Source organism: Lissotriton vulgaris, chromosome 2_1, assembly GCF_964263255.1.
Source record: "Lissotriton vulgaris chromosome 2_1, aLisVul1.2, whole genome shotgun sequence".
Taxonomy (NCBI): domain Eukaryota; kingdom Metazoa; phylum Chordata; class Amphibia; order Caudata; family Salamandridae; genus Lissotriton; species Lissotriton vulgaris.
This window is the reverse complement of record NC_141687.1, coordinates 956,732,782-956,757,786: the sequence shown is the minus strand read 5'-3', so window position 1 is coordinate 956,757,786 and position 25,005 is coordinate 956,732,782. Positions and strand designations below refer to the sequence as shown.

The 25,005-nt window shown below is 43.4% G+C and overlaps 2 protein-coding genes across 9 annotated transcripts in view; one reads left to right on the top strand and one right to left on the bottom strand.

The window, feature by feature from the left end:
- The window catches only part of ZMYM4 (zinc finger MYM-type containing 4), a 1,284,131-nt gene that overhangs the window by 195,713 nt on the left and 1,063,413 nt on the right, over positions 1-25,005 (top strand). For 2 of the 8 annotated variants that reach the window (XM_086956525.1, XM_086956526.1), the window contains exon 1: positions 13,545-13,793. The exons of 2 other annotated variants lie outside the window; for them this stretch is intronic. The gene's annotated coding sequence lies outside the window, so the exon portion shown is untranslated. Of the gene's footprint in view, positions 1-13,488; positions 13,794-15,503; positions 15,639-21,006; positions 21,028-25,005 lie in introns of those variants that run through there. 4 more of the 8 variants (XM_086956524.1, XM_086956523.1, XM_086956520.1 and 1 more) reach the window with 4 other exon arrangements.
- On the bottom strand, positions 5,292-12,223 carry LOC147731473 (uncharacterized). Its single transcript, XM_086956516.1, has 2 exons — positions 10,440-12,223; positions 5,292-6,911 (listed from the first exon to the last, which is right to left on the bottom strand). The coding sequence occupies exons 1-2, from the start codon at positions 11,989-11,991 to the stop codon at positions 6,289-6,291; spliced, it is 2,175 nt and encodes a 724-aa protein (XP_086812642.1). The 5' UTR covers positions 11,992-12,223; the 3' UTR covers positions 5,292-6,288.

The following is a 25,005-nucleotide window of genomic DNA, read 5'->3' as shown; positions in this document are numbered from 1 at the left end:
AATCAAAAATATTGTTTAAAAAAATAGTCAAACTATCAAATTTTTTTAAATGTTAAAAATAATTTTAAATTTTTGAAATATTTAAAATAATTAACTAAAATATACTTAAAAATACTTAAATAACCTTAAAATTATTAAATAATTAATTTGTTATAAAAAAATTACAATTTTATTTTTCAAAACATATATGTATATTACCATAAGATTAATATAGAAATATACAATATTTTTACCGCAGGATAGCGGGAGAGTAAAAATTACTATTCCCACTCCATTGAGTGCAACAGTAGAGAAACGTTGCATAGCGTAGGGGTGAAAATTACTATTCCCACTCCAGAGAGTGCAACAGTAGAGAAAGCGTTGGATAGTGTAGGGGTAAAAATTACTATTCCCACTCCAGAGAGTGCAACAGTAGGGAAAGCGTTGGATAGCGTAGGGGTAAAAATGACTATTCCCACTCCAGAGAGTGCAACAGTAGGGAAAGTGTTGGATAGCGTAGGGGTCAAAATTACTATTCCCACTCCAGTGAGTGCAACAGTAGGGAAAGTAAATACTTCATATATTAATAAAAATAAATTAAATATTAATACCAATTACAAATTAATTAAAATTAATTACCAATTTAATATAATATCATAATTATTCAATTACAAATACAAATAAAAATTAATTATTAAAAATCATTACTTATTAATACAACTTAATTACCAATTAACAATTAATTGGCAATTGAAAAAGAATTAACAATTAATTAAAAATAAATACCAATAAATAAATTAAAACATTTAATTAATTACAATTAAACTACTTCCCACCCTATTCCCCTATAAACCCACTACAGAAAATAAATTAATAAAATTAACATAATTATCAATTAATAAAAATGAATTACCAATTATAATGTATTTAATTGTCAATTAAAAATTAATTAACAATTAATTCAAGATAAATACCAATAAATAAATTAAAACATATAATTAATTATAATTAAATTACTTCCCACCCTATTCCTCTATAAACCTACAACCGGCTACAGAAAACACATTAATACAATTAACATAATTATCAATTAATCAATTAATAAAAATGAATTGCCAATTATAATTTAATTAATTACCAATTAAAAATGAATTAATTCAAAATAAATAGCAATAAATACATTAAAATATTTAATTATAATTAAATTACTTCCCACCATATTCCCCTATAAACACACAACCCGCTACGGAATTAAATTACACAAACATTAAAGACCATAAAATTCATTACTTAAAATAAATTATAAAATAAATATACAGTTTTCACACATATACTAACATAAAAAACACTTTCAAAAATGTTATATTATTAAAAAATCGATATATTTAATACCTATATTATATACTTTGATATTTTGACTTTCTATATTTATGTAAATCGATATTAACTTACTTACCTCAAATTCGATATTTTTGTTGACTATATTCTGTCTATTCGATATTTTGACCATTCTATATTTTGATTTCGATATTACTGCAATTCTATATTTTTGACTCGATATTTTGGCTGTATATCATACAGCATCACTCAGCACCACCACAGCATCACTCAGGGGCACCACAATATCACTTTGCGCTACCACAGCATCACTGAACGCCACAGCATCAATCGTTCGCCACCACAACATCACTCAGCGCCACCACAGCATCAATCTGTGCAACCATTCAACAACAACTGGTTCAAATATGTTCTCTCAATGTTTCAAGCTTTATTACAAATGTCACAAAAAGATGTTAATATTTCACTTCTGTTCTTGGATATATCATCACAATAAAATACACTGAACATAATCTTCACAAAAGTTATTTACAAAAGTTTAGGCTATTGCCATTATAAATTACAATAACTTTTATTTAAGTATAATTTATTTAAAAAAATGAAAAGCCATTGTCATTTGTAATATCAATACATGTAAGTCACGTAAATACAACACATATTGCATTATAAATGCTATAGGTGTCACATTTGCAAAAGTTATAACTATTGGCATTGTAAATGACAAAGCTATAAATGTCGCTATTTTCAAAACCAACACACAAATAAAAAAATTGTCATTTACAATACCAATAGCTCAAACTTTCCTAATGCGAGACCTATTGCATTGCAAATGCTTGTTAATTGCAAATGCTTTGTTGATAATGCCCCCAAAATACAGATAATGAACTAGCAAATAACTTCACAAATGTATCACTGATTGGTTAAAACTGATTCATGCAAATAGAAGTCACAATCCAAAAGCTTTCTGGTCCCTTGTCAACTCCAAAATATACAAGCAAGGAGGACAAAGTAGTGCTAATATATCTGAAGCAGAATGGGTATTTTATCTAAAAACTCATTTTGAGTAACAAGAAAAAGAAGCCGGACCACCTGACAATCCTTCGGCATTGGCCCAACAACTCAATTGCTGCCAAATGCTGGGCACAACGGATGTAGGCTCATCAAAGAAAAAAGTTGAATTGAAAGCAAGGACGCCACTGGCAACCAATACTAAACCCTCGCTCCAGCCCTCAGAACCACCCCAACATGCTTTTATAAACTTGGGAATTACCACGGATAAAACAGTTCGAAACATACCATAACCGAGGGTCGCTCAGACGGAGCCCCAGGGCCGAATGGCCTACCACAGGTGTTGTTTAAACAAGACACAGAATTCTGGGCCCATCAATTGGCACCCCTCTTTTCCTACTGCTGGACTAACTCTGAATTACCAGAATCTTGGCGTGGCGCCATCATACATCCAATCTATAAAGGAGGAAAGAGATCAGACCCGAAAAACTATAGGATGATCACTCTATTGGATGTAGAATCGAAATACTACACCAAACTTCTCCTTTATGATCTGACGTCCTGGGCAACAAAAAACCATCAAATACCTTTTAACCAGAAACGATTCGTGCAAAAATCAGGCACCATAACAAACGTGCTCGCAATATCTGTCCTGTTGGACAAAGCGGCTTCCTCAGGATTGTTTATGCATGGCTGCTTTGTGGATTTTAAGGCCACCTTTCACTGCGTGCCTCGAAGCCTATTATGGCTTAAATTGCGGAAATGGGGGATTCCACCAATGCTTCTACGAGCTATAATTGCACTACACACCAACACTTGGATCCGCATAAAACTTGGGGATGGATCACATACCTCAAGGAAAATACAAACATTACACGGAGTGAAACAAGGCTGTGTGTTAGCGCCCCTTCTTTTCAACCTCTTCATCTCAGATTTGTCAGTCACTCGACAAAGTTAATTCTCATCCACCAAAACTCGCCCAGGAAAGAGTTAGCAACCTATTGTATGCGGGCGATTTAGTACTGCTAAGCCATACCAGGATTGGCTTACAGGGACTCCTTGACCAATTGCTTATTTATACCATCGGAAACAAACTTGAATTGAACCTAACAAAGACAAGGGCAATCAACTTAGGGCCAAAGAAATACAGAGGCGGCTGTTGGTTATACAACGGTAAAAGTGTAGATAAAGCCTCGCTTACAAGTACCTCGGGGTCCACATGGACAGAAGGGGCTCTTTCTCTAAACACAGAGATGAGGTAGAAGCCAAAGCTCTGACAATCCAGATGGCTTTTAAGACCCTCGCCAGACAACTTTCCGGGCTATGCATGACCCCGCTCATAACTGTCATGAAGGCAAAAATTACCAACTTTCTCACCTATAGCCAGGAGATCATGCAAGGGAAGGACAACAGTCTAGTGAATAAAATAACAACAAGATTATTCAAACATGTGCTGAGCCTACCGAAATCTTCATCCCCTGCTCAAATACGTCTTGAGTTTGGCCTTCAAGATCATCAAGCAGTAGGGGCTGGAGCATTCATCAGGCTGTGTAATAAGTTGCGTAGCTCCAGAAAAGGAAGCCTGGAGGCCCTCCTGTGGCAAGAAATCTCAGTCGGTCAACTTGGTAGATCATATTGGCGATACCTACAAGACTCCCTAAAACTCCTGGATTCAGAAGAAATCTGGAACTTGAACCCATTGCAGCAGGCACTCAAAATTCACATCAAAAGGAACGTCCGCCTCTGGTCCTTTCATTCGGACAGAGCCCAACTGGTCCAACCTAAAATCGCCTGGACAATTATATCATGGTTCAAGCCGGGGATTATGGCCCCATACTGGTCATGTACCTACTCCGTGCTGTGGAAAAAAAGATTCATGGCCCTCAGAATGGGCGAATGGCTATTCCTGTATCACCTGCCGAGCTGGCAACGCGTAAATACCAACGTAATGTGCCGGGGGTGTGGGAGTAGCAAGGAATCGATTGAGCATGTGGCATGTCTTTGCCCTGCACTACTCGACGACTGAAAGATCATGTTAAAGAGCGAATGGAATAAACTCTGCATTCGCATGTGCAGACAAGCCATCCTCGCATCAATGAATCCGGACAACCCAATGCTCAATATCCGGTTCACCAAGTTCATGACAAGAGCAGCAAGAAGATTCATAATCCGAGAGAGCCAGCAAGTAAACAATGGTCAACAATAAAAGGGAGGACCAAACCCTCTGTTCCATCAAATTGCAGTTGACCATGGCCTCTTTCTTTACACAGACAATCTCTTGGCCTCTTGTGTGTCCCAGGTCCATTAAACCATCATTTGTAGGGTCTCCACCTTATTAATGGACCCGCGCCCCCAGTAGTATCAACCATCTATTCTTAATGACTATGGCCTTGTTCTGTGACCACAAGGGACAACAACAGCCCCCAACTGTTTTTCTAAGCACTCATTATGAAGATTGTACAACTTAGACGAAGCTAATTTTTTTTTTGCTAACAAAAATAGATTGCTAGGTTCTTTTTAATTATTTAGAGATGAACTTTATTTTTTAATTTACTGTGATGATACAAACGGACTAAAACTGACATTTATAGGAAGATTTTTAAACGAAAAATTATTTTTTGACAATAGACATGTGTTTTTTGTACCATGTGTAAATATTTCAGTAATACTGATACACGTTTTTTATTATCACTGATGCATGTTTACCATTGTAATGATTTTTATTAATCAAACAAAGTACTTACACTGATAAATCTCTTGAAGAGCATGATGTGACTTGTTTGGCATATGACTCCTGTCTGAGGTGTCTTCGCCCCTCGGAGGTCAACCTCTGTCTAGCTTGAACCCACTTGTGCTACCCTCACATTGGAACTGTGCTCCGTTGAAGGAAGTCCTCCTACAACGATTATAGAGTGTACATGGAGCAGCATTCCCGCTGCATTTCATGTACAGGGATTGCCCATGAATTCAGACCACTCGCTTTGTTATAGCAGAAAAGGCCACTTTATTCAGGATATAAATAATCATAAAATTTCCCAACAGATCATCAATCATGTAACTTTGGCATTTGAACGCAAACCATTTATTTATTTATTTATTTATCTCATTTCATTCAAAATTTGGACTTTATACCGAAACCATCAACTAATCATCAATAACTTCCCCAACATTTTCCTTCCATTTTTCCCCTCCATTGTTGTGTCTAATTCCCCCTATCTAACTAATAACTAGAGGAGCCCGCTCTAGGCTTCTCTTCCCTGGGGATTTTATGCCGCAGCCATCTGTTTGGGAAACGCATCCTGAAGTGGCAACTAAGATTAGAAATCTTAACTCATGAATGTACCAGCCTTCCAACAAGTACATCATGCTTTTTTTTTTTTTTTTTTTTTTTTTTTAAAAAGGGGTGGGTGGGTGGGATTCTGATTTTATTGACAAACGCCCTCTCTATCTACCTACGCCTGCTCTCCTCACTAAAAAACGCCGTCTAATCTGCCCTAAACGCTCTCCCTGCCTCGCGCTCCTGGACCCTACCATCTGTGCAAAAATCCGCAGGGGGAGACGTCTCGCGCCGCTCCCCCTGCGGAGCCATTGCCCATGAATTCAGACCACTCGCTTTGTTATAGCAGAAAAGGCCACTTTATTCAGGATATAAATAATCATAAAATTTCCCAACAGATCATCAATCATGTAACTTTGGCATTTGAACGCAAACCATTTATTTATTTATTTATTTATCTCATTTCATTCAAAATTTGGACTTTATACCGAAACCATCAACTAATCATCAATAACTTCCCCAACATTTTCCTTCCATTTTTCCCCTCCATTGTTGTGTCTAATTCCCCCTATCTAACTAATAACTAGAGGAGCCCGCTCTAGGCTTCTCTTCCCTGGGGATTTTATGCCACCCAGGAAAACCAACGAGTTTTCCTGTCCCCACCTAAAATAGCACAAACATCTTGTTCATAACTTGGAATTGCACCAAACGTTGACCTGTAGTTCTTGTGCAAGCATGTCTCTTATTTCCACTAAATAGTAGGCCATGCCTATCTGGGACAGATGAACCCCGTCATCCCGGAAAAGGTGGCTCTCGCTACCCGAGATGCTCTCATGTCGCAAAACCCCAATCTTCATAACCTTACAAAAAACTTTCATGGCTTTATTTAGTTTCCTCCTGGCCTTTTCGACTGCTCCATGGGACCTGGCCTGCCGCCACGATTGTCTGTAAACAAACTCAGTCCAAAACACACGAGTGGTCGGCCAATTTATCCTTAAAACTGTCAAGTCAAGTTGCATTTGCTTGATGAGCGTGAGTCCTGACATTTTAACCAAGTCATTCTCACCCAGATGTATTACCAGTTGATCCGGGCATCCTCGTACGTGGAACATTTGCGATAGAGTAGGAAACAAATCAACCCACTTCATTCCTCCTTTACCCTTCCATACTACCTCGTGCGTCGCGCTAGGGATACCCAATGACCTTCCGTAAATCTGCTTCTCCGCAAACAGGGCTGCCCACTTTATAAACGAATGTCCCACCATCCAGGTCTGTTTCTTAAACTTCGAATTTGCCCCCCGCACTGTACCTGGAATGAAATGAAAATTAGACCCACACAACCTATCAGTTTTATAAAACAACAGCAAAATCATTTTCTAACATAACGTTTGTAGCTGCTAGATTTCCATCTGCCTATGCGCTTTAGCACATCCACACCTAAACCCAACCTGCCAGCCTCTGTAGCCGCCCCTATCCGAAAAGAGTGTGTGGCAAAAAACTGCGGGTTTTCCCCCATAAAGGTCAGCGCTTTTCTTAACACTGCTAAGAATTGAGAACTTGTAATCTTCCTCCCAGATTCATGTATGAAAATCGGTCCCTTCTGAAACTTGTCCCCAGAAGCAAAATGAACCCACTCTTGCACCGGGCAACAATCTGCTACCCCACTCTTGCTCAGAAAAACCCACGTCCCTCGGCCTAGCTGATCTGTTTTCGACCTCCTCACCCAAATTCCTAATCTGTGTTCTCCTACCGAAATCTCAGCACTGGATAAACCTGTGTCCTCTCCCACCCCCAAAACTTCCGACACCCTGAAAGCCCCAAAGAACATCCAAATCATAGCTAACCGAAAACGCCCCACCTCCCAAAGATCATAACAAATTAAACCCAACTGATCTAACAACTTCTGCAATAAGTCAAAAGTGATGGGAGCTCGCGGCTGCTGAACAACACTTGACCCCCTCTGTACACCTTTCAACATTCTTCTAACTAATTGATCCTCAACCGGGTCAAAACCCCAGAACAACTGACCGTAAAATGATAAGCCTGACAGTTTTCCTGCTATGGTTGTATGTGACAAACCTTTATCTATGAGAGTCAAAACAAAATCACAGATACTACCTTTGACCTTCCCCACTGACTCAGATCTGCCCAAACTCTGTGAGTACTGTACAAACTCTTGCCACGCCTGCACATAGCTTCTTCTAGTCGAAGGGGCAATGGACTGCTCGACTATCTGACGTATCCTCACTCCCCTAGGGCCCATATGTTGTGCGGCACTGTCGTTTTGTGGAAATCTGCCCCAGGCGCCAGCTCGCGGAACTTCTGCCACTGAAATCGGGAAAGAGCATCAGCGATGGAGTTATTAACCCCTGGGACGTGTTTAGCCTTAAACATCATGTTGAAACTCAGACTTAAAAGCATAAACATCCTCAGTAGTTGCAACACTCTAACATCCTTAGCCTTTTGGTTATTTATCAAGTTCACCACTGCCATGTTGTCAACATGAAATAACACTGACCTGTTCTTAAATTCTTTGCCCCACACTAGCAATGCTACTATCAGTGGAAAAAGCTCCAAAAAGGCTATGCTCCTGCCTTGACTCTTCCAATGTACTGGCCAACCCTCTGCACACCACCTGCCTTCCCAGAAGATACCGAAACCAATGGATCCCGCTGCATCTGAGTATATTTGAACTTGCCAAATGAAGTTGTCATCCACAAACTGTAAAGGTACACCATTAAAATTGTCCAGGAAGCACAGCCACACTCGCAAATCTTCCTTGATGTGTTTCGTCACTCGCACTCTGTGGTGTGGGAGATACGCTCCTGATAAAGCCATGCCTAGACGTCGACAAAACGTCCTCCCTGCCCTCACCACCCGGCAAGCAAAGTTCAGATAACCCAACAAACGCTGCACCTGCCTCACTTCAATCTTAGTGGTATCCATAATCGTGAGGAGAAAAGCCTTAATTTCACAGATTTTACTCCGTGGGAGGCGCGCATACATCTGTTTGGTATCCAACTCTATGCCCAAAAAGGTTATGACTGTATCCGGTCCCTCGGTCTTGTCTGGTGCTAACGGGACCCCCAAAACTTCAGCCCATCTCTGAAAATGCATCAATGCCTGTTTACATTGCCCAGTGTTTGCTTTTCCTATGAAAAGAAAGTCATCTAAGTAGTGACAACTGACACTTTCAGGACACGTCTGGGAAAAAATCCATTGTATGAATGTGCTGAACATTTCAAAAATCGCACAAGAGGCCGCACAGCCCATTGGCAATACCTTGTCGACAAAATAATGTCCTTCAAAGAACATTCCTAATAGTTCAAAGTCAGTAGGGTGAATTGGCATTAAACGAAAAGCAGATTGAACATCACATTTGGCCATTTCAGCTCCCTTGCCCATTTTTGTCACAAGCTCCATTGCCTGATCGACTGTTGTGTAGGATACTGATGTGTCGACTTCTGATATAAAATCATTGACAGATCCCCCCTCTGGCCAGGATAAATGCTGTATCATCCTATATTCTCCAGCAGCTTTCTTGGGAATAACTCCAAGAGGGGAGACCATCAGATTCGGCAAAGGGCAATGCCGGAAAAGGGCCCGCTATTCTACCAACTTCGATTTCAGTTGCAAGCTTCTTACGGACCACTTCCGGCAGTTCCTTCGCCGAACGTAAATTGTCCGCCCACCTCCGGTGCCTGGGCCCCTGGTATCCTAGTTTAAAACCTTCTTGAAACCCCCAGAACAATCGAGCTGCTGAATCAGTATCAGGATATCTATTTAACCAGGGCACTAAGTTGTTCAATTTAATTGGAGTAGGCGCCTTTTGGGAAAGTATGGAAAGGGGCACCTCTACCTCTTGTTGCCCAGCCCCCCTGCTCTGGGAACCGCTGCTGGTCACCGCCTCTGTACCCACCGAAATTCCCTGCCGGTGCATTACATTGCGTAAGCGGATGCCGTCCCCCACAATGGGAACAGTCGTGTTTGAAACGGCATAATGGCCTGTTGCACATGCCCCTGTTGTAATTCCAGCAGGCTCCTGTACCTGAAGAGAAACCTCTTCCCCCTGTACCCGCTCCAAATTGAGCGGGACGCCATAGAAAGGGCCGGTATGGGACTGGCAAGCCACTTGCTGTATGCGTCGTAGCTGACGGATGAGACGTGGACATCCATTGAAGCCACAACTCTGAATCCACATCACCCCAAGGCTTTTCTACACAGATGCTAATACGAGCTCTAAATTCCTCATCGTAATTCAGCCAAGAGTATCCACCAAAATGTGAATGTGCCTTCCTGACTATGTCCATATATTTGTACAAGGCCACAGATCTGTCAGGATACCTTTCACAGTAGATGCTCGCATAAATCAAGAAAGCTGAGGTCCAGTTCTCAATCGTGCGAGGCACCCTGGGACGTCGCGCCAACTCCCATTCTTCCTCTTTTGACCCCTCTTTGGCCTGTAGATCTCGGTGAAGCAACTTGAATATATCTACAAACTCGTGATTCCAAATTCGCTGTTTAGTTTTTTCTGATAAGTGAGAACCCAAAGGCATCGCCAGACCCATATAGGGAAGCTTCTGCCTAACGTTAACAGTTACTCTTTGATCGGACGCCGCCTCCTGTGTATTCCCTCCCACCACGACCGGTAACTCCTGGGGTAAATCTAACGTGCCTGTTGCTGTACTGGACTGCAGCTTACCTGGAACTGCCACGGCACGTGGTACCACAATCTTTCTGCCCTCACCTCCCCCCACAAACTCCACCACAGGTAGTTGCCTGACATTCACTCTGTCACTCCTTCCCTCATCCCACACTGCCCACCATTGATGCTTACCGCATGGTAGCTGTCCTGCCCGCCGCTGTAATTCAGTCGGAGCCATCCGCTCTTGATAGTCCCGTGGTGTCAAATTTTGAACCGAAGAGTCCGCACTTGACCTCTGGAACAACAAAGAAGAATTCGTTGCCCCCCCCCCAATCCTGACCTCTTTCCCCACATTACCCCCAACACTTTGTTTTGAATTTACACTCTTTTTGCCTTTCTTGAAATTCCCAGCCTGACTCCTGGATGCCTGACTAAACTCACCACTCCCTTGAAAACCAGCACTAGTCCCTGGGCAAGCTCCGTCTCCCACCCCCCCATCAAACTGTGACCAAATCAGACTTGAACTCCGCTCTTGAGGCCTATCTGATCGCACAAAATCCGCTCTGGATTCGCTAGAGTAAACTTGATCAAGCTCCCCCGTATACCTTGACACTATAGGGGCAGCCGCATTAACAAATGGCCCATTCAAAGAATTCACCATTTGCGCTTCAACCATGTCGCGCTGTGCTCTCGAGTTAGCCACCTCTCTGGAAACATGGCGCACATTTTGTTTGTCAGTGAACATTGGGCGCTCCACCCAAAGCAACTGACCGTCTCCGCTCTCGCCCTGCGCGCTCTTTCTGTGTGGAATATCATATGGTGAAGGGCGTGCACATGGAAAAACATATTGAGTGTCCCATTGCCCGGCGTCTTGATCCCTAGGCAAAAGTCCATGTCCTTGGTCCTGCTCGCCCTCTACTTCTGAGTCAGTCTCTTCATAATATTCTTCTTCTACCTCAGAATCACTCACATCCTGAGTCCCTTGACCTGGGCCCTCTCGCTGACCTGTCTGATGCCCCACCGCTGAAACCAATGGGGGCTTCCTCGCTCCAGTCTCCACCACTCTTGTCAGCCTGGCACTATTCTGAGGTATAGGGATAGGAATCAGCTGAATGAGGGGGGCACTGGTGGGTTGCGTGTCATAAACTATTTCTTCTTCGCTGTCGCTTGAATATGCCACTAAAGAACCCGACCCCCCTCTCATGATGAAGTTCTGACTGGCAGAACTCTGCATATAGTCCTTGCCCGTCGCATCCCGCACGGGAAGACAGCTAAAGGTGTGGGAAGGTAATGCCAACCCCTGTTCACCTATTCTGTCTTGCGTAAGGGCCACCTTCTTAATCGCTTTTTCTTTCCCTTTTCTCTTCAGGGCTACCTGTGTACCCTTCTTAGCCGCTCCTGAAGGTACCCCCGCCACCTGCACATTTACCTCAGCTCCAAAGTCACTTGCTGCCTTCTGCCGTGTGAGGGAAGACGCTCTACGCTCCTCTGTACCCCTTTCCATCTCCACAGGTCTTAAGGCTGCTTCCGCACCTGCGCTCAAGGAACGAGCTCTCACCTTCTTCCTCTTGACAGAAGCCGGTTGACAGGCTTCAATGGCAATTTGAACCCCTTTTGCCGCTTGTCTCCGTGGTGGGCGCTTCGGGGGGAGCATTTCCTCAAGTGCTGCTTGTGTCAGCATGTCCTCCCTACCTTCCTGCTGTATTACCCTTAAGGCAGCTATTAAATTTTCACTCATATCCATTTCTCCCCTTCAACAAAACCCTCCTTTTCTCTCACTAAATACACTATTTTCTACAGTAATATCAATATAAACACTATCTACGCTCACTATTCTGATTTTATTGACAAACGCCCTCTCTATCTACCTACGCCTGCTCTCCTCACTAAAAAACGCCGTCTAATCTGCCCTAAACGCTCTCCCTGCCTCGCGCTCCTGGACCCTACCATCTGTGCAAAAATCCGCAGGGGGAGACGTCTCGCGCCGCTCCCCCTGCGGAGCCACTGTGTGTCCGATTCAGCCGACCCCTCCTTTTGTTTCCCAACTTAGAAAGGGATAATTGATTTCTGGGCTCTGCATATGGCCCATTGAGCCATTTGGGGGCAAGGGGCTATATTCTTATAGGTAAACTAGCACTGCCAACCATCTGAAACACTTAATTCAGAATAACTTTGCCGGTTGTCGCCCCGAAATACATTTAAGCCTGGTGGCCAAGCCCTTTCTGCACAGGCCACAGTGTCGTGGAATGGCATCCTCCCCGAAAAAGATTAATGACCATCTAACCTCCTGGAAGACACTTAAACTAATGTAAACCTAGAACTATGGTGAGCTCTGTTAAAAACGTCGTGTGCATCCCAGTTCGTTTGCTTTGATCAGTACATATTCCGACTTTAGGGCACATAAACCGAAAAGCTTGAGAATGTCACGCTCAATAAAAATATTATGTAACATACATATATTTGTTTATATAAATTACTATAGAACGGGCTGATTTTACAAAAAAAGATATATATACAACCCACCCGTCTGAATTGACTTCTAGGTGACATGTCAACCCCATACAACTTAATGAAAATAAATAATCTTTCTGACCGTGTATCTAAACAAGAGTAGCCTATCTTACGTTACGATATTTTCTCATTTTTGGAGCCTCCGGTGAGAAATGTAGTAGTTTATAGCGCCATGTGCAACCATTTAGGTTAACTTTAGAATGGTTATTATTGAATAGTGATGTTAAATGTATTTTTTTTTACTACTGTGTTTTTTTTTGTCTTCATTTTGGGGGTAAGGTATTTTAATGTTTGGCAAGCTAGAGTGGAAATAAAACCCACTGTTATCTTAAGGTAGTGGCTCTTTTAATGGCCAGTGTGAAGTGAAGGAAGTTCAGTGGAATTAGATCATTAAATGAGTAAGAAATTGGCATTTCCATGTTTTGTGGTATTTAATTGTTTTGAAATCTTGATGCAGTGCGTGGAAAACAAGTGTAGGCCAGAAATGCTACTGCAATGCCACCAGGTGTCAGCCCCACTTTCACAGGCATCGTGACGTCACATTGCTCCGCCCATGACCGCCATTTTTTGTACCCACCCTCTTTCACAGTCTTGGAACGCGCAAGCGCCAGGGCAACGGAAACAGAGCAGAAGCGCATGCGTGTCGGATTCGAGGCCCTCTGCACGATACCCTTACCCACCCACATTGGAAATGGCACCGCCCATCTGGGCATGCGCGCGAGGCTCTGCCGTTGAGGCCCTCGCGCCATTGAAAGGAAGGAGGAGGAAAAGGGGGGGCGGCGTCTCGCGACAAAAAAAGCCCTCCCAGATTGCTAGCGGCGGCTGAGTGGCGTCACCGGCCGACCGGCACCCTTCTTCCGCATAATATACATGTGTGTTATCTTATATTACCCCCGCCTAGTAGAGCGTGAGTGAACGCGCGCACCCCCTGCGGTCAGAGTGGATTCAGCCAAGAGGTCTTTGCTGGTGTGTTGACCAACCGAGAGTGTCCGAGGGGCCAACATGGCGGCTTTACGGAAGGAGGCGGCAGTCGGGGTATGTGTGTTTAAGACCACCACCACCACCCCCGCTGCTTAGTACCGCCCCGATCTACCTTGCTGGAGTTACGTCCATATCTATGGCGGGAAGGGCGAGTGGGCCTTGCATTACCCTTGTGTATTTCTTGAATGAGGGGGGATATAGACCCTGATGGGAGCAAGCTGGTACTATGCAGCAGACAATGAATTGTGCACTCTCAGGCACGAGAGATCTCTGGGCCAGCGATCCCCTATCTGTCTAGGCCGTTCTTTGGTGCTCTGTAAATAAGAGGTGATTGTTGGACATGCAGTTTCTTGTGAAGTCTGCACACGTTGGGGTTATGCACGATGGGTTCAAAATCAGTCAACGAGGAACGCTTTGTGAGTGGAGGCTGAGTTAGCGAAGATCACAAATGGTACCGATTTGGTGATCACAGTGGAAAAGGGTTCAGAGTGCAACTTGGATATGTGATGGTTACAATTCAAATAGGGAAGATAGATTAGAAGTGGCACTGAATTTGTCCTGTTAAGGTGCAGACGAGTGGGTAGCACTTCGAAACGATGTGGGTTGTTTTATGTTTTGGTGTGTTTATTGTGAAAGGACGTGTATGGTTGGCTTTAGATAGTGGAGGTCGGTGTATAAGAAGCTGCTGATAGCATGGAGAGAGCGGAGCATTCAAGCTCCCATATTATGCCAAATACTGCTTTTGTTCAGGTTTTCATGCTTTCTGGTGTTTCTTCTTGCATTTAGGCAAGTGTGCATTTTAGAAAGAGTAGAATATGAGTCCGGTCTAGGGGCGACTTTAGCTCCTTCGTTAAAGTTAGGCAAGGGGAAGTTAATTGTTACTATGGGGCTTTGTGGTGATTATTTTTGTGTTCCCATGGTTCTCTATGTAAGAAATGCACAATGAAGTTTCCTGGACCCAGTGTGTCAGTTCTGTGCTCAGCCCAGCGACTTCCCTTTGCTTATTGGTTTTGCACTTTGTGATGGTTTTGTTTACCTGTGGCAATAACTTTTGGGAGGCCCACATTCTTTTGTATGCATCTCCATAACAACAGTAGCTAGTGTAAATCATGTCTAAGGGCCTTTATTTCCCTGCTGTTTTAACTCTGTGCATTGTTGTATAGTATTGCGCTGAATGTTGTCCTTATTCACGCACAATAGGGTCATCGTAAACCTAAGCGTTCAACCTCCCGTCTTCAAGTGAATGTGACATTATGTGGCTAACATTAGGTTATATTTTATGCTCACGACTCTAAACTTGATCTTGTTTATTTTGTTGACATCTGAAAGGTCGATAGGCTCCTTCCTTGCCTGTGACAAAACACAGTATGCATCCACCTACAATGCTGGCGTTCGGTTATGGGCCTCTTTATCTGTTAGAGGTTACAAGCTGCCACCCTAATAATACCTTTCCGTGCTGCCCATGTGGGGTCAGCGTCGGGTTTTGAAGGCTTCACAGGAATGGTTTCAAGATCTTAGTCGTCCTTTCAAACTACTCTCGTGTTCCAACTGAGATCTCCATCCAAATCGTGTGGCCACCCATTAAGAACATTTGTACCGTTCTGAAAGACAAAATGTTAATTATAAGCCAGAATGTTTCACATTAAATTATCTTGGAGGTCTCCCCTTCTTAGATCTGTGTTAAAGCGAAACGTGTTGTATCTGTATCCCAAGGTGAACGTATGCTTGACATGGCGATGTTCCAACTAATGAAATTGGGGTGCACTTCCTGTAGCTTATATTTTTAATTGGTGACTGCAGATGAACCTCTCGGACGTAGTGGCCCCCCCCTCACGTTCTTCATTCTCAAGGTCTGTAACAACTGCTGTGCCATCTAAAACATTACAAATTCACCACATGGTAAATATAAAAAATCCAAATACTCCTCATCATATTTGAATTTGTTTTTGTTGGTTAACTTATAGTATGCAGGGGTGTGAATTTCAATAAAATATCTACTTGTCCATGGAGCAGGTTGCTTCATAAATCTACTTGTTCTGTAACAAAATCCACTTGTCCTTTTGGTGCCATGTAGTGCAACAACAAATTATGGGAGCAATCTCATTATTTAAGATCTTCGATATAGGGCTCATACCATAGTAGTGTCTGAATACTTGCAGTCCCCTTATGTTGTCACCTTTCCGTAGATGTACATAGTGGGGCTGAAGGTAGTGGGTAAGCAATAGTTCTAGGGTTAGAATGCACTTTTTGAGTCTGTTCAAACCTACTTACTTGCATGTTGTAAAGGTTTTCAACAACTCTTCTCTAATCTGTTCCCGTACTGAGAAATGTTGGCAATTTACTCCTGACAATGGCAGACATAAACCTTCTTCCAGATTTGTGAAATAAGTAGTTAGAGGTAAAGTGAACTTGCAAACACTCAGATTTTCGCATGAGAAAATCTACCCTTGCATATTTTTTCATGCTAAAATGCAGTTCACATATTTTCTAAGAGTACTATTTCTTGTCCTAGTTATATAAATTCTTGGGAATTCTTGAAAGCCGTTTGGCTACACTTCATGCAAGGACATATACCATGGGTGCACGTTTGAGACTTTATTTAATAATTGGGCCCCTAATTTGTTTTGGCGTTGACCTTGGCCTTTTCAGTTTATTAAAATTCTGTCTCTCCCTGTATCTTCTCGCCTCATTTCGAGTGACAGCGTTCTGCTCTTTCACAAGGAGCATATTGGCACACAAAGTAGTGCCAGTAACTACTGTGGCAGTGTGCTTTTTGAGTCCAAAAACAACTTTTTCTAGTGTTTGTTATAGTGATGAGGGCCTGGCAGTTCCCACACCAATAAGGTTTTCCAAAAACCATGCCAACACAAGTCCCACATTGACAAAACTAAAAATCTGATCACCAATTTCAGCCCTACTGACTTTGCCAATGCTTGTTTATTTTTGTTTCCCATAATCTTATTGAAACTGGTTACACTGATTTTTCATTATGAATATTTTTGGGAACCACTAGCATGTATCAACACCTTACTAAATGATGCTGCAAAGAAATGGTACCAAAAATATTACAGTGGTTTAGCTAAATGTTTTCTTTCCTGCTTGCATTTTTTATGCTTGTTTCCGGTCCAGGAAAGACCTGGTTTGGCAGTTCGGGCTGGACTGTTGCCATAAAGCACAGGGTCAGACTGATTTGCATATGACTGGGTCTAAACTAGGGTGGCATGGGGAGCAAAAGAACAATGGCTTTAATCCAGATCTCTTGACTGGGGTGCATGTTTGATTTGCTCTGCATTCCGTCCATCATCTGTGTCTTTTGCTTAATTTTTTTTATGAACATTTTGTTTTGAAAGCAAATAATCCTCAATCTTGCTTTCAAGCTTCTGCAATTATTTGCATAAAATCAGAGCATTCAGGGAGCAATATACATAGTCTCATATTGCTAAACTTTGAAAACGTGTGTACACATTTTAATACTGAAACCACTGTCAGTAGTGCAGTCTGAGCTTACAACATTTACCTAAAGCGCACACCCTGATAGTAAAGGCTTTAAATTAATGAACCATGAATACAATTTTGAACGGCATTAACATATGGACCACAATATTACCTTAACTTCAGACAGTGCCCCTCCCTGATCCATAATGTGGTACTGCAAACTGGCAGCCAAAGGGTTGGTGCTGCAGGGGGTAGGGCATACTTGTTTCAAGGACAAAATACATATGAAAACTTGTTGCCTTGGACCTCTAACAATTTGTCCTGTGCATCGGGCTATAGGAAATCCACATCCCTGTGTATGTTTCTGTTTGTGGGACGCAAACCTGTTCTTTAGCAAGGATCGCCTAACCGAGAGCATGGTTTCAGAAAGATACAGTGGTTGTGGGAAGTTGGGGGAAGCTGTTAGTTCTTGAGTAGTGCTCCTTTAAGAAATGCTTTAACGTTTTCCCATATTTTAGCAGAGTTGGTGCCACATGCTTATTGCTTGTGTCTGGATGGGCTGTATGGGGTTGGCTTTGTATTACGAAGCAGGTATCGGCCAACTTAACGTTGTCTGTAAATGTGATGGAACCTTTATTCTCTTAAAATGCTATACAAAAATACCTGCACAAATGTCCACTTGGTACATTTTCAAATGCAGCTGTTTGATTGGCAATAGGACAGAAATATCAATACAATATGGTTTGCATATTATGCATGGCGTTTTATTGCCAGTGAGAGGTGAAGGGTTAAAGAATGGGGGCGAAGGGGCAGTTGGACCGTCACCTGGCGTCGTCCATTCTTAGGTCGGGTGTGTGTGTGTGTGTGTGTGTTTTTTGGCACTATTTTGAGTACTAGATAGGATGTACTCCAATGAGGGTGACCCAGAAAGGCATAAGGCTTAAATCTCATATGGACTGTTTTTCGTCTTTGTTTTATATTGTTAGTTTTCACTTGCTACCGTAGAAATGTAGCAAAACATCTGTCTGATACAATCATACCATCTTTAAAAGTATCCTTTATAATGGAATGTTAAACATTTTTGGATTTTGGCTTCTCCCTTAAACTGAGATAACTGTTTGAATGACGGAGATGTTTTGATATTGTGCATTTCATCAGAAACCAGATTTTAGAGCGGACAGTATTTTCATAAAAATGCTCCAGGATAACCTTTGGTGCATTGTGTGGTTTTTGGTTGGCTCCATTATGGCTAGTGTTGTAATTCCATGGTAGTTGTGTGATATGTTAATTTATATAGCGAACTCTGGATTTCCAGTCTTAAGATAGTTGAAAATGTTTTAAGAGCCTAATGGCAATTGCAGCCCTAATTCTGACCGAATATATTTCGGACAGTTTGAATGTCCATGTGGCATTGACTGACCAGGCTTAGTAACATTTCTGCTTTGGAACTGTTAATGCACATCTTACATGAGCTATTCCTTTGTGGGTTAGGCCGCATGGGATTGTATCTTCAAGTGGCCTAGACCCCACTTTCATTGTGGGATTTCTTTAACTCTTGTCCCAAACTCTCTAGAACATATTGTCCAGAGGACGAAAGGCGGTGTGGAGAGATTCAGGTATCAACTTTGGGGAATTCCAATACTCTTATCGAGAAATGGATGACTATTGTACGGTAATGTGAGCACGTGATCTTGTGTAAGTTTAGCAATTGAACCAGGATATTGTTCAATAAAATTGTTTATGGAGTAGTACCTGTATACTAAAGAGCCTGATGAAGTTAAAATGATTTAAATGAAATGCGTTTGCTGGCTGTCTTCTTGATTTGATTTCATGAAATACATGGAATGTGATTGAAAGATGTTGATAAAATATTTTTAGGAGCCTCCAAGACGATATAATATCCACAGACACTTATATTCTGTTGAGACACAGTTACTTACTCTGAGAAGAGTTCGCACACTATAGGAACTTATTTATTATAGTTGGACCCTCTTAGGATTACTGTATTTTTTTTGCTGCCTGAAACTTTGTATGTATTTTATGACTTTCTGCCTAATGATTGCTTTACTGGAAAACTTGTGGTGCATTCTGTAGGTCTGAGCTGGTCATGGTGAATGACCCATGATGAAAGTTCACTGGAAAAAGGTTTGACTGGTGAGATACGTTTATTTTGAAAAGTTATGGTAGAGGCAGTAGGGCTGAGTTGTTTATTTTTAAAAGTATGCGTTAAGTCTGGGTTGTTATTTCAGTTTGAAAGGCTGTTATGATGCACTATGTCATGGAATCACAGATTACTGTAGTAGGCTATTGTTTAGGTGTTGATTACCCCCCTTACAACCCCCGGGGGTAGAGATTTGCACTGACAATCTTTGTTGGTCCCTCTTAGTTTTGTGTACATTTGTAATTTTATGACGGAATTGCCAATGGTGGTCTGTGGGAAAGCTTATGTCAATGCAGATGACTGGAGTAAGTCATGTTGACCAGCCAATTATATCTGTAAGCCTTATTGATTCACTGGGAACAGGTGTGTTCATGCCACAGGTATAATCATTTTATTATGAGAAACTACCACCAAAGCATTAGGCCGACCTACTTATTATGAAAATCACATGTTAAAGTCAGTAGGGCATGACTGCATATAGTTGTTACACCCTGTTAAACCTTATAGACCGGCATTTGGTACTTTGAATCTCACGGATTACCTTAGTAGGCAATAATTTGTGTTGATTACCCTATTTGACAAAACCTGTTAGGGTATTTGCACTGTGATAATCCTTGCTAGACCCTCTTTGGAGGGCTTGGAGGCTTTTGTGGTCTGTTAGTGTCATTCTGATTCTGCTTCTATCTATTACATCATGGAGTAATGGGTCAGCCCATTTCAGCCACTGCCTCAGTTGCCAGATTAGTGACTAAGTTTTGTCTGAAGATGGGTGTGCCTCAGTGCCATTACTGGAGGGCCAATCCCTTTTGGTTTTCCTTTTATTGGTCTCCTTTAACTTATTTTCTTCTCCTTCATTATTATTTTTAGAGCACATACATGTTTTCCAAGCTGTGCTACAAGGCCCCTTGCTTATGTCATTCTTCATCTGCAAAGTAGGCATACTTCATTTGCAAAGCGTGGCATACCACACTATAACTGCTTCTAAACTAGGCAACCGTAATGCAATATCTTTCTCCATTGTTAATCATTCTATAATGGCCTCATTTTACTTCTAAACATAATTGTTAAACACCTTCAACAACCATACACTGGTGCAGTACAATTGTAGGGCAACCGACTGCTACTGTCTAGTTTAAAACAACAAATATATTGCACCATTTAGGAGCCATTTTTTTCTAATTTCAACTTCAGCTTTTATCATTTTTAGGTCTCGCTGGTGTTAGCAGCGCATAGCGCTGCTCCAGCGAAAGACCTATTGTTGTGGGTTTCCTGGGAATGGCTGAGAGGGGGTGGTTACTCGCATAACCTTGGCAATTTCACCTCGAGACGCGCTTCAGCTGGCGGGCTCGCATCACGTGTTCAGACTCTCCTGGGCGCTGCAGCTCTGGTGTTGTGAGCGTGCCTAATGACCGCGCCTAATGACTTCCGTCTATCAGTCTAGCCGTCAATGTGCCCCGACGCCCCCACTCACCGGAACTCTCATACTCCTCTCGTCCTGTCCCGCGGTAGTGGCGCTGCACAGGATTCGTAGGCGGCTAGCTCCCTTCCCTTCACAGGAGCGCGGGGTAGGCTCCCGTCCGCTTCCTGTCTGTGCTGGTGGCCCCGCCCTCAAGCAGGCAGTCCCGGGCAGTCCAGCCTGGCTTCCTGTGTCTCGCCCATGCAGAGAGACCGGAAACACTCAATCCAAGAAAGGTACGTTGCTTGTTGTGGTCGGCGTTTGCTTGCAGCGTTTCTCAGTAGTGTGTACCAACTTTGTTTGATGCGCTCTAAGCTTTCAATTAGCTAGATAAGAATATTTACATTTTAAAGAGCTGCGAATGTTGCTGTATACAAGGAGGCGCGATAGGCCAAGAATCACACAAACTGATGAAGTGGGGATCCAGGATCTCAACCTAGGTTTCTTCTTCGAGAGACACACTTTCTGCTCTGCCCCAGCTCACCTCAGTCTGAAGTTCTAACGCTCACTCTGACCTGAATGGCAAATTTATTTACTCTTATAGCCTTAGACAAACGTTACCATTTATAGACTGTTTTAGGAGGAAAAAAGATTGCCTCAGCTGTGCGAGATCCTGTCTTCCTTGGATCCACCTGTTGGGCAGACTTCACTGCAGGCTCTCTGAGCTGGATGCACCCTGTTTAGTGGCCTCTTTATGCCTGGTGAGACCACCACCTTTATCCTCTGGGACTCTCCCAGCCTCTCATGGCCCTTCCTGTGAGATTCAAGCAGACCTCTTCTCTTCTCTGAGGTATTGAGCCCCCTCACACCCCATTGGGCCCCTGCATGCGGACACAAAGCCTTGAAGCACCCTCTCTGGGGCTTTGCCTGTGTGGCGCTCAGTCTGATGCCCGCAGCCCTCATTCTAGGCCCTGCCTGTACAGTGCAGCTCGCCAAGATCCCCTCCGGGCTCTTTGCCTGAGGGGAGCCAAACCACTGTCCCTCCATCGAGGACCCCCATGGGGTGCGCATCCACCCATTCCTATTTGTACTGCAGAGTGCAGAGCCACTGCCCCTTCCTCTTCGCCTGTGGGGCTTGTAGCGCGATGTCTCTTTCAGTAGAGGGCACCTGTGCATGAACCCCCCTCACTGGGCCCCGTCTGTGGAATGCAGGGGTAATGTCCTTCCATCGATGCCCCCCATGGGGTGCGCATCCCCCCAACCCTTTCCCATTTGTACTGCAGAGCCAGAGTGCAGAACTGGCCCTTCCTCGTGGCCTGGCCTTTGGGGCTTATAGCGAGATTTCTCTGCCTGTAGAAGGCAGGTCTCCATTAACCCCCTTCCTGCTCCCACACCTGCGGAATGCAAGGGGTAATTTTGCTCAGTCCGTACCAGTTCCCGCTCCCTCACACCCTGACACTTTCAGCTTCTGCTCTGCCTTTCCCCTCCGGGTTGAGGGTCCTGCGGGTGGGTGCGCTGCTCGATGGGACTTGGGAGCCCTCTCCCCGCATTTGCTCCCAAGTACTGAGTGCTTTAACACCAATTAGAGGCGGCTGCCACACAGCCCCATTGAGCGCCGCCGGCCCCTGAATGCATCCGACTAGAAATGAACACGAGGCGGGGAGTGGGTGAATGGTCAGGAGAGGGGGCTCTCCCGGAGGAAGGGGCGTGGAGCTATGATTTTATGGAACGCTCAGAAGCAGCGCCTTTCAGATTTATGTGCACTTCGACAACCGCAAGATCTGAGGAATCCCTTTGAGGGGGCTTCAGAGGGACTTTTGCAATCTTCTCAAAGCGGGCTGGGGCTGATCTCTGGAGGGGCTTGGCATCAATAGTAACGTTTCCAAATTACCATCATGATTCTGGGCAATAGCTTGCTTAATCTTCCAGACGGCCCCCAGCGCCCAGAGACCCTTACGGGTGATTGTGCCGCTTTACAAATGTGGATTATCATGTCATATGCTGGGATTCCCATATAACTGTAATTACTAATCAAAGGCCGGCTTAATATCCCACCCGCATTCTGTTAGCCCCGCACAGCTGGTCAGGGGGCTGCATATTTTCTGAAACATTTCCAAATATTACAAAATAGATTAATGAAATAATCTGAAATTACTTATCCCTACTAACTCTTCTAGGGTATAGGCCATCAATCTAGACCCTCCAACCCACTCTGTCCTGGGCATTTCTTTCAATCCGACTCCAGGTACCCATCTCCTTGCAGGAGGCCTCAATGCCTGGTGTTTCTTGGCTTCCTCTTTACCTTTTCCCTTAAGGGTTCCAGATGAGGGCTTGCTTGGTGGCGTATTCTGTGGGATTGCGCAGGGTGTGACCTGTCTAGCCCCAGCGTTTTTTCATGATTTCTTAATGAGCAGGGAGTTGGTAAGTCTGCTGCCACAGGTAATTGTTGCTGAAGGTGTTTGATTTTCCTCAGACCAGCGTTGATGAAGGTCTGGACTTTGTTGTTGGTGGTCACTATTGTCTTCCAAGTTTTTGCTCCATACAGAAGGATCGATTTTTATGTTTGTTATGAAGCATGATCTTGGTTTGCAGCGTTACGTCCTTGAAGCTCCAGATCTTCTTTAGCTAAATGAATGCAGCCCTTTCTTTGCTGATTCTTGCCTTGACATAAGTGTCTATGCCACCCTGCTTGCTTGGCGGGTGAAAGCCTCATCCTCTTCCAGTGCATGTCTTGCATGAGTGACTGCAGTTGTCCTGGCTGTATTAGCCTCCAGGATCTTGTTCCCCCCCCTGTAGATGTTGAGTCAAAGTTGTGCTGATGTAGCTACCACGTTGTCAGTCTTCTCTTGCATCTGCAGATGTGTATGGGACAGTATGGCCTGGTTGTTTACAAAGTCCAGGTCGTCAAGCTGCTTCCAAGATGTCCACTGGATCCCATTCCTTCTCCTTGTTGTGGATGTGTTCACGATCCAGTCTAAACCTGGAGGTAGAGGAAATGCAGGAGCAAATAATAGTGACTGACTCCAGTCCTCCCTTATAAGGCTGTGCAGGATCTATCTTTGCGGAACCCGCTTGCTTGTCTTGCAACTGAGCATCGACTTGTTCATTTTTTCAGGCTGACTCAGTTAAACACTTTGCTTAGGGATGAAAGAAGAGTTATCCCTCTGTAGTATTGCGCAATTAGTTACCCGGGTCAACCGTCTTGGGGATCTTGATCAGACATCCCTTCTTCTGGTCTGACTGCACCTTTACCTCTTCCCAGATCCATCCAAACATGAGGTAGAGCATGTTTACTGATGTTTCAATATCTGCATTCAGTGCCTCTGCAGGAATGTTCTGATGGCATTCTACTGCCTTCCCATTTATCAGATGTTTGATGGCATTCTGCTTTTCTTCCTTGGTTGGCCTGACTCACTCGATTGGCAAGTCCTTGTCAGCTGGCTGGATGTTTGGTAGAGACTGTGAGAACCAAATTTTCTCTAACACAGCTACCTCCAAAATTCATGAGTCTCCCTACGGAGTGCCCCAGGGCTCAGTACTTGGCCCCCTTCTGTTCAACCTATATGTAACACAGTTGGCACTCATTGCTGAACAAGGTCTCACGCTGTTCACCTATGCAGACGATTCTGCGTCCATTGAAATGGACGCAGCTGTGATCGGTCCAGTGGAGTTCGGTGGCGTGGTTGAAGGAGACGTGGTTGCTGGAAGAGAAGACTGGGTCGAGCGTGTGTCCGGCTCGGTGGGTGGGGGTGTTGACCAGTTGCTTGAGTCTGAGGTTGGCGAGGCTGTCTAGCAGGGAGGTGGTGGTGTTGTCCTTGTTGTTCTCCAGGTGGAAGTTGAGGTCCCCTAGGAGGATGGCGGCGGCGAGAGCGATGTTGGCCAATGTTGGCATTAAGAATCTAAATAAAAATTTATGAAAAGCAATGTTGTAAAAACCATAAGCACTGTAAAATGTTTCCACACAATTAGTAAAATAACAGCTGCATGATTGATGAAATAACAGCCACATCAGCAAGTGCTAACTGGCATAAAGGAAATACTAATAGCTATAAATTTGCCAAACACCAAGGACTTATACTCCAAAGAGCAGCTTTAAATGTTTTGGAATCTTAATTTTGTATTCAAACATCAGCATAACACCTTTTCAAAATGCAAATTTTCTATCAAAACTCCTTTTCAAAATGTACATTTTTCTATCATATATAACATTTACATTTTGGGTAAACACATTCTAAGAACATCTTGTCTCTTTCACACAAATTGTAGAACATGTA

What these genes read in the sequence shown, in the direction of transcription:
- LOC147731473 (XM_086956516.1), bottom strand. Translation starts at nt 11,991, where the DNA reads ATGGATATGAGTGAAAATTTAATAGCTGCCTTAAGGGTAATACAGCAG. An exon ending in GGCAGGACAGCTACCATGCG is followed by an intron (nt 6,912 to 10,439) that starts GTAAGCATCAAT and finishes ATTTCATTCCAG; the next exon opens with GTACAGTGCGGGGGGCAAAT.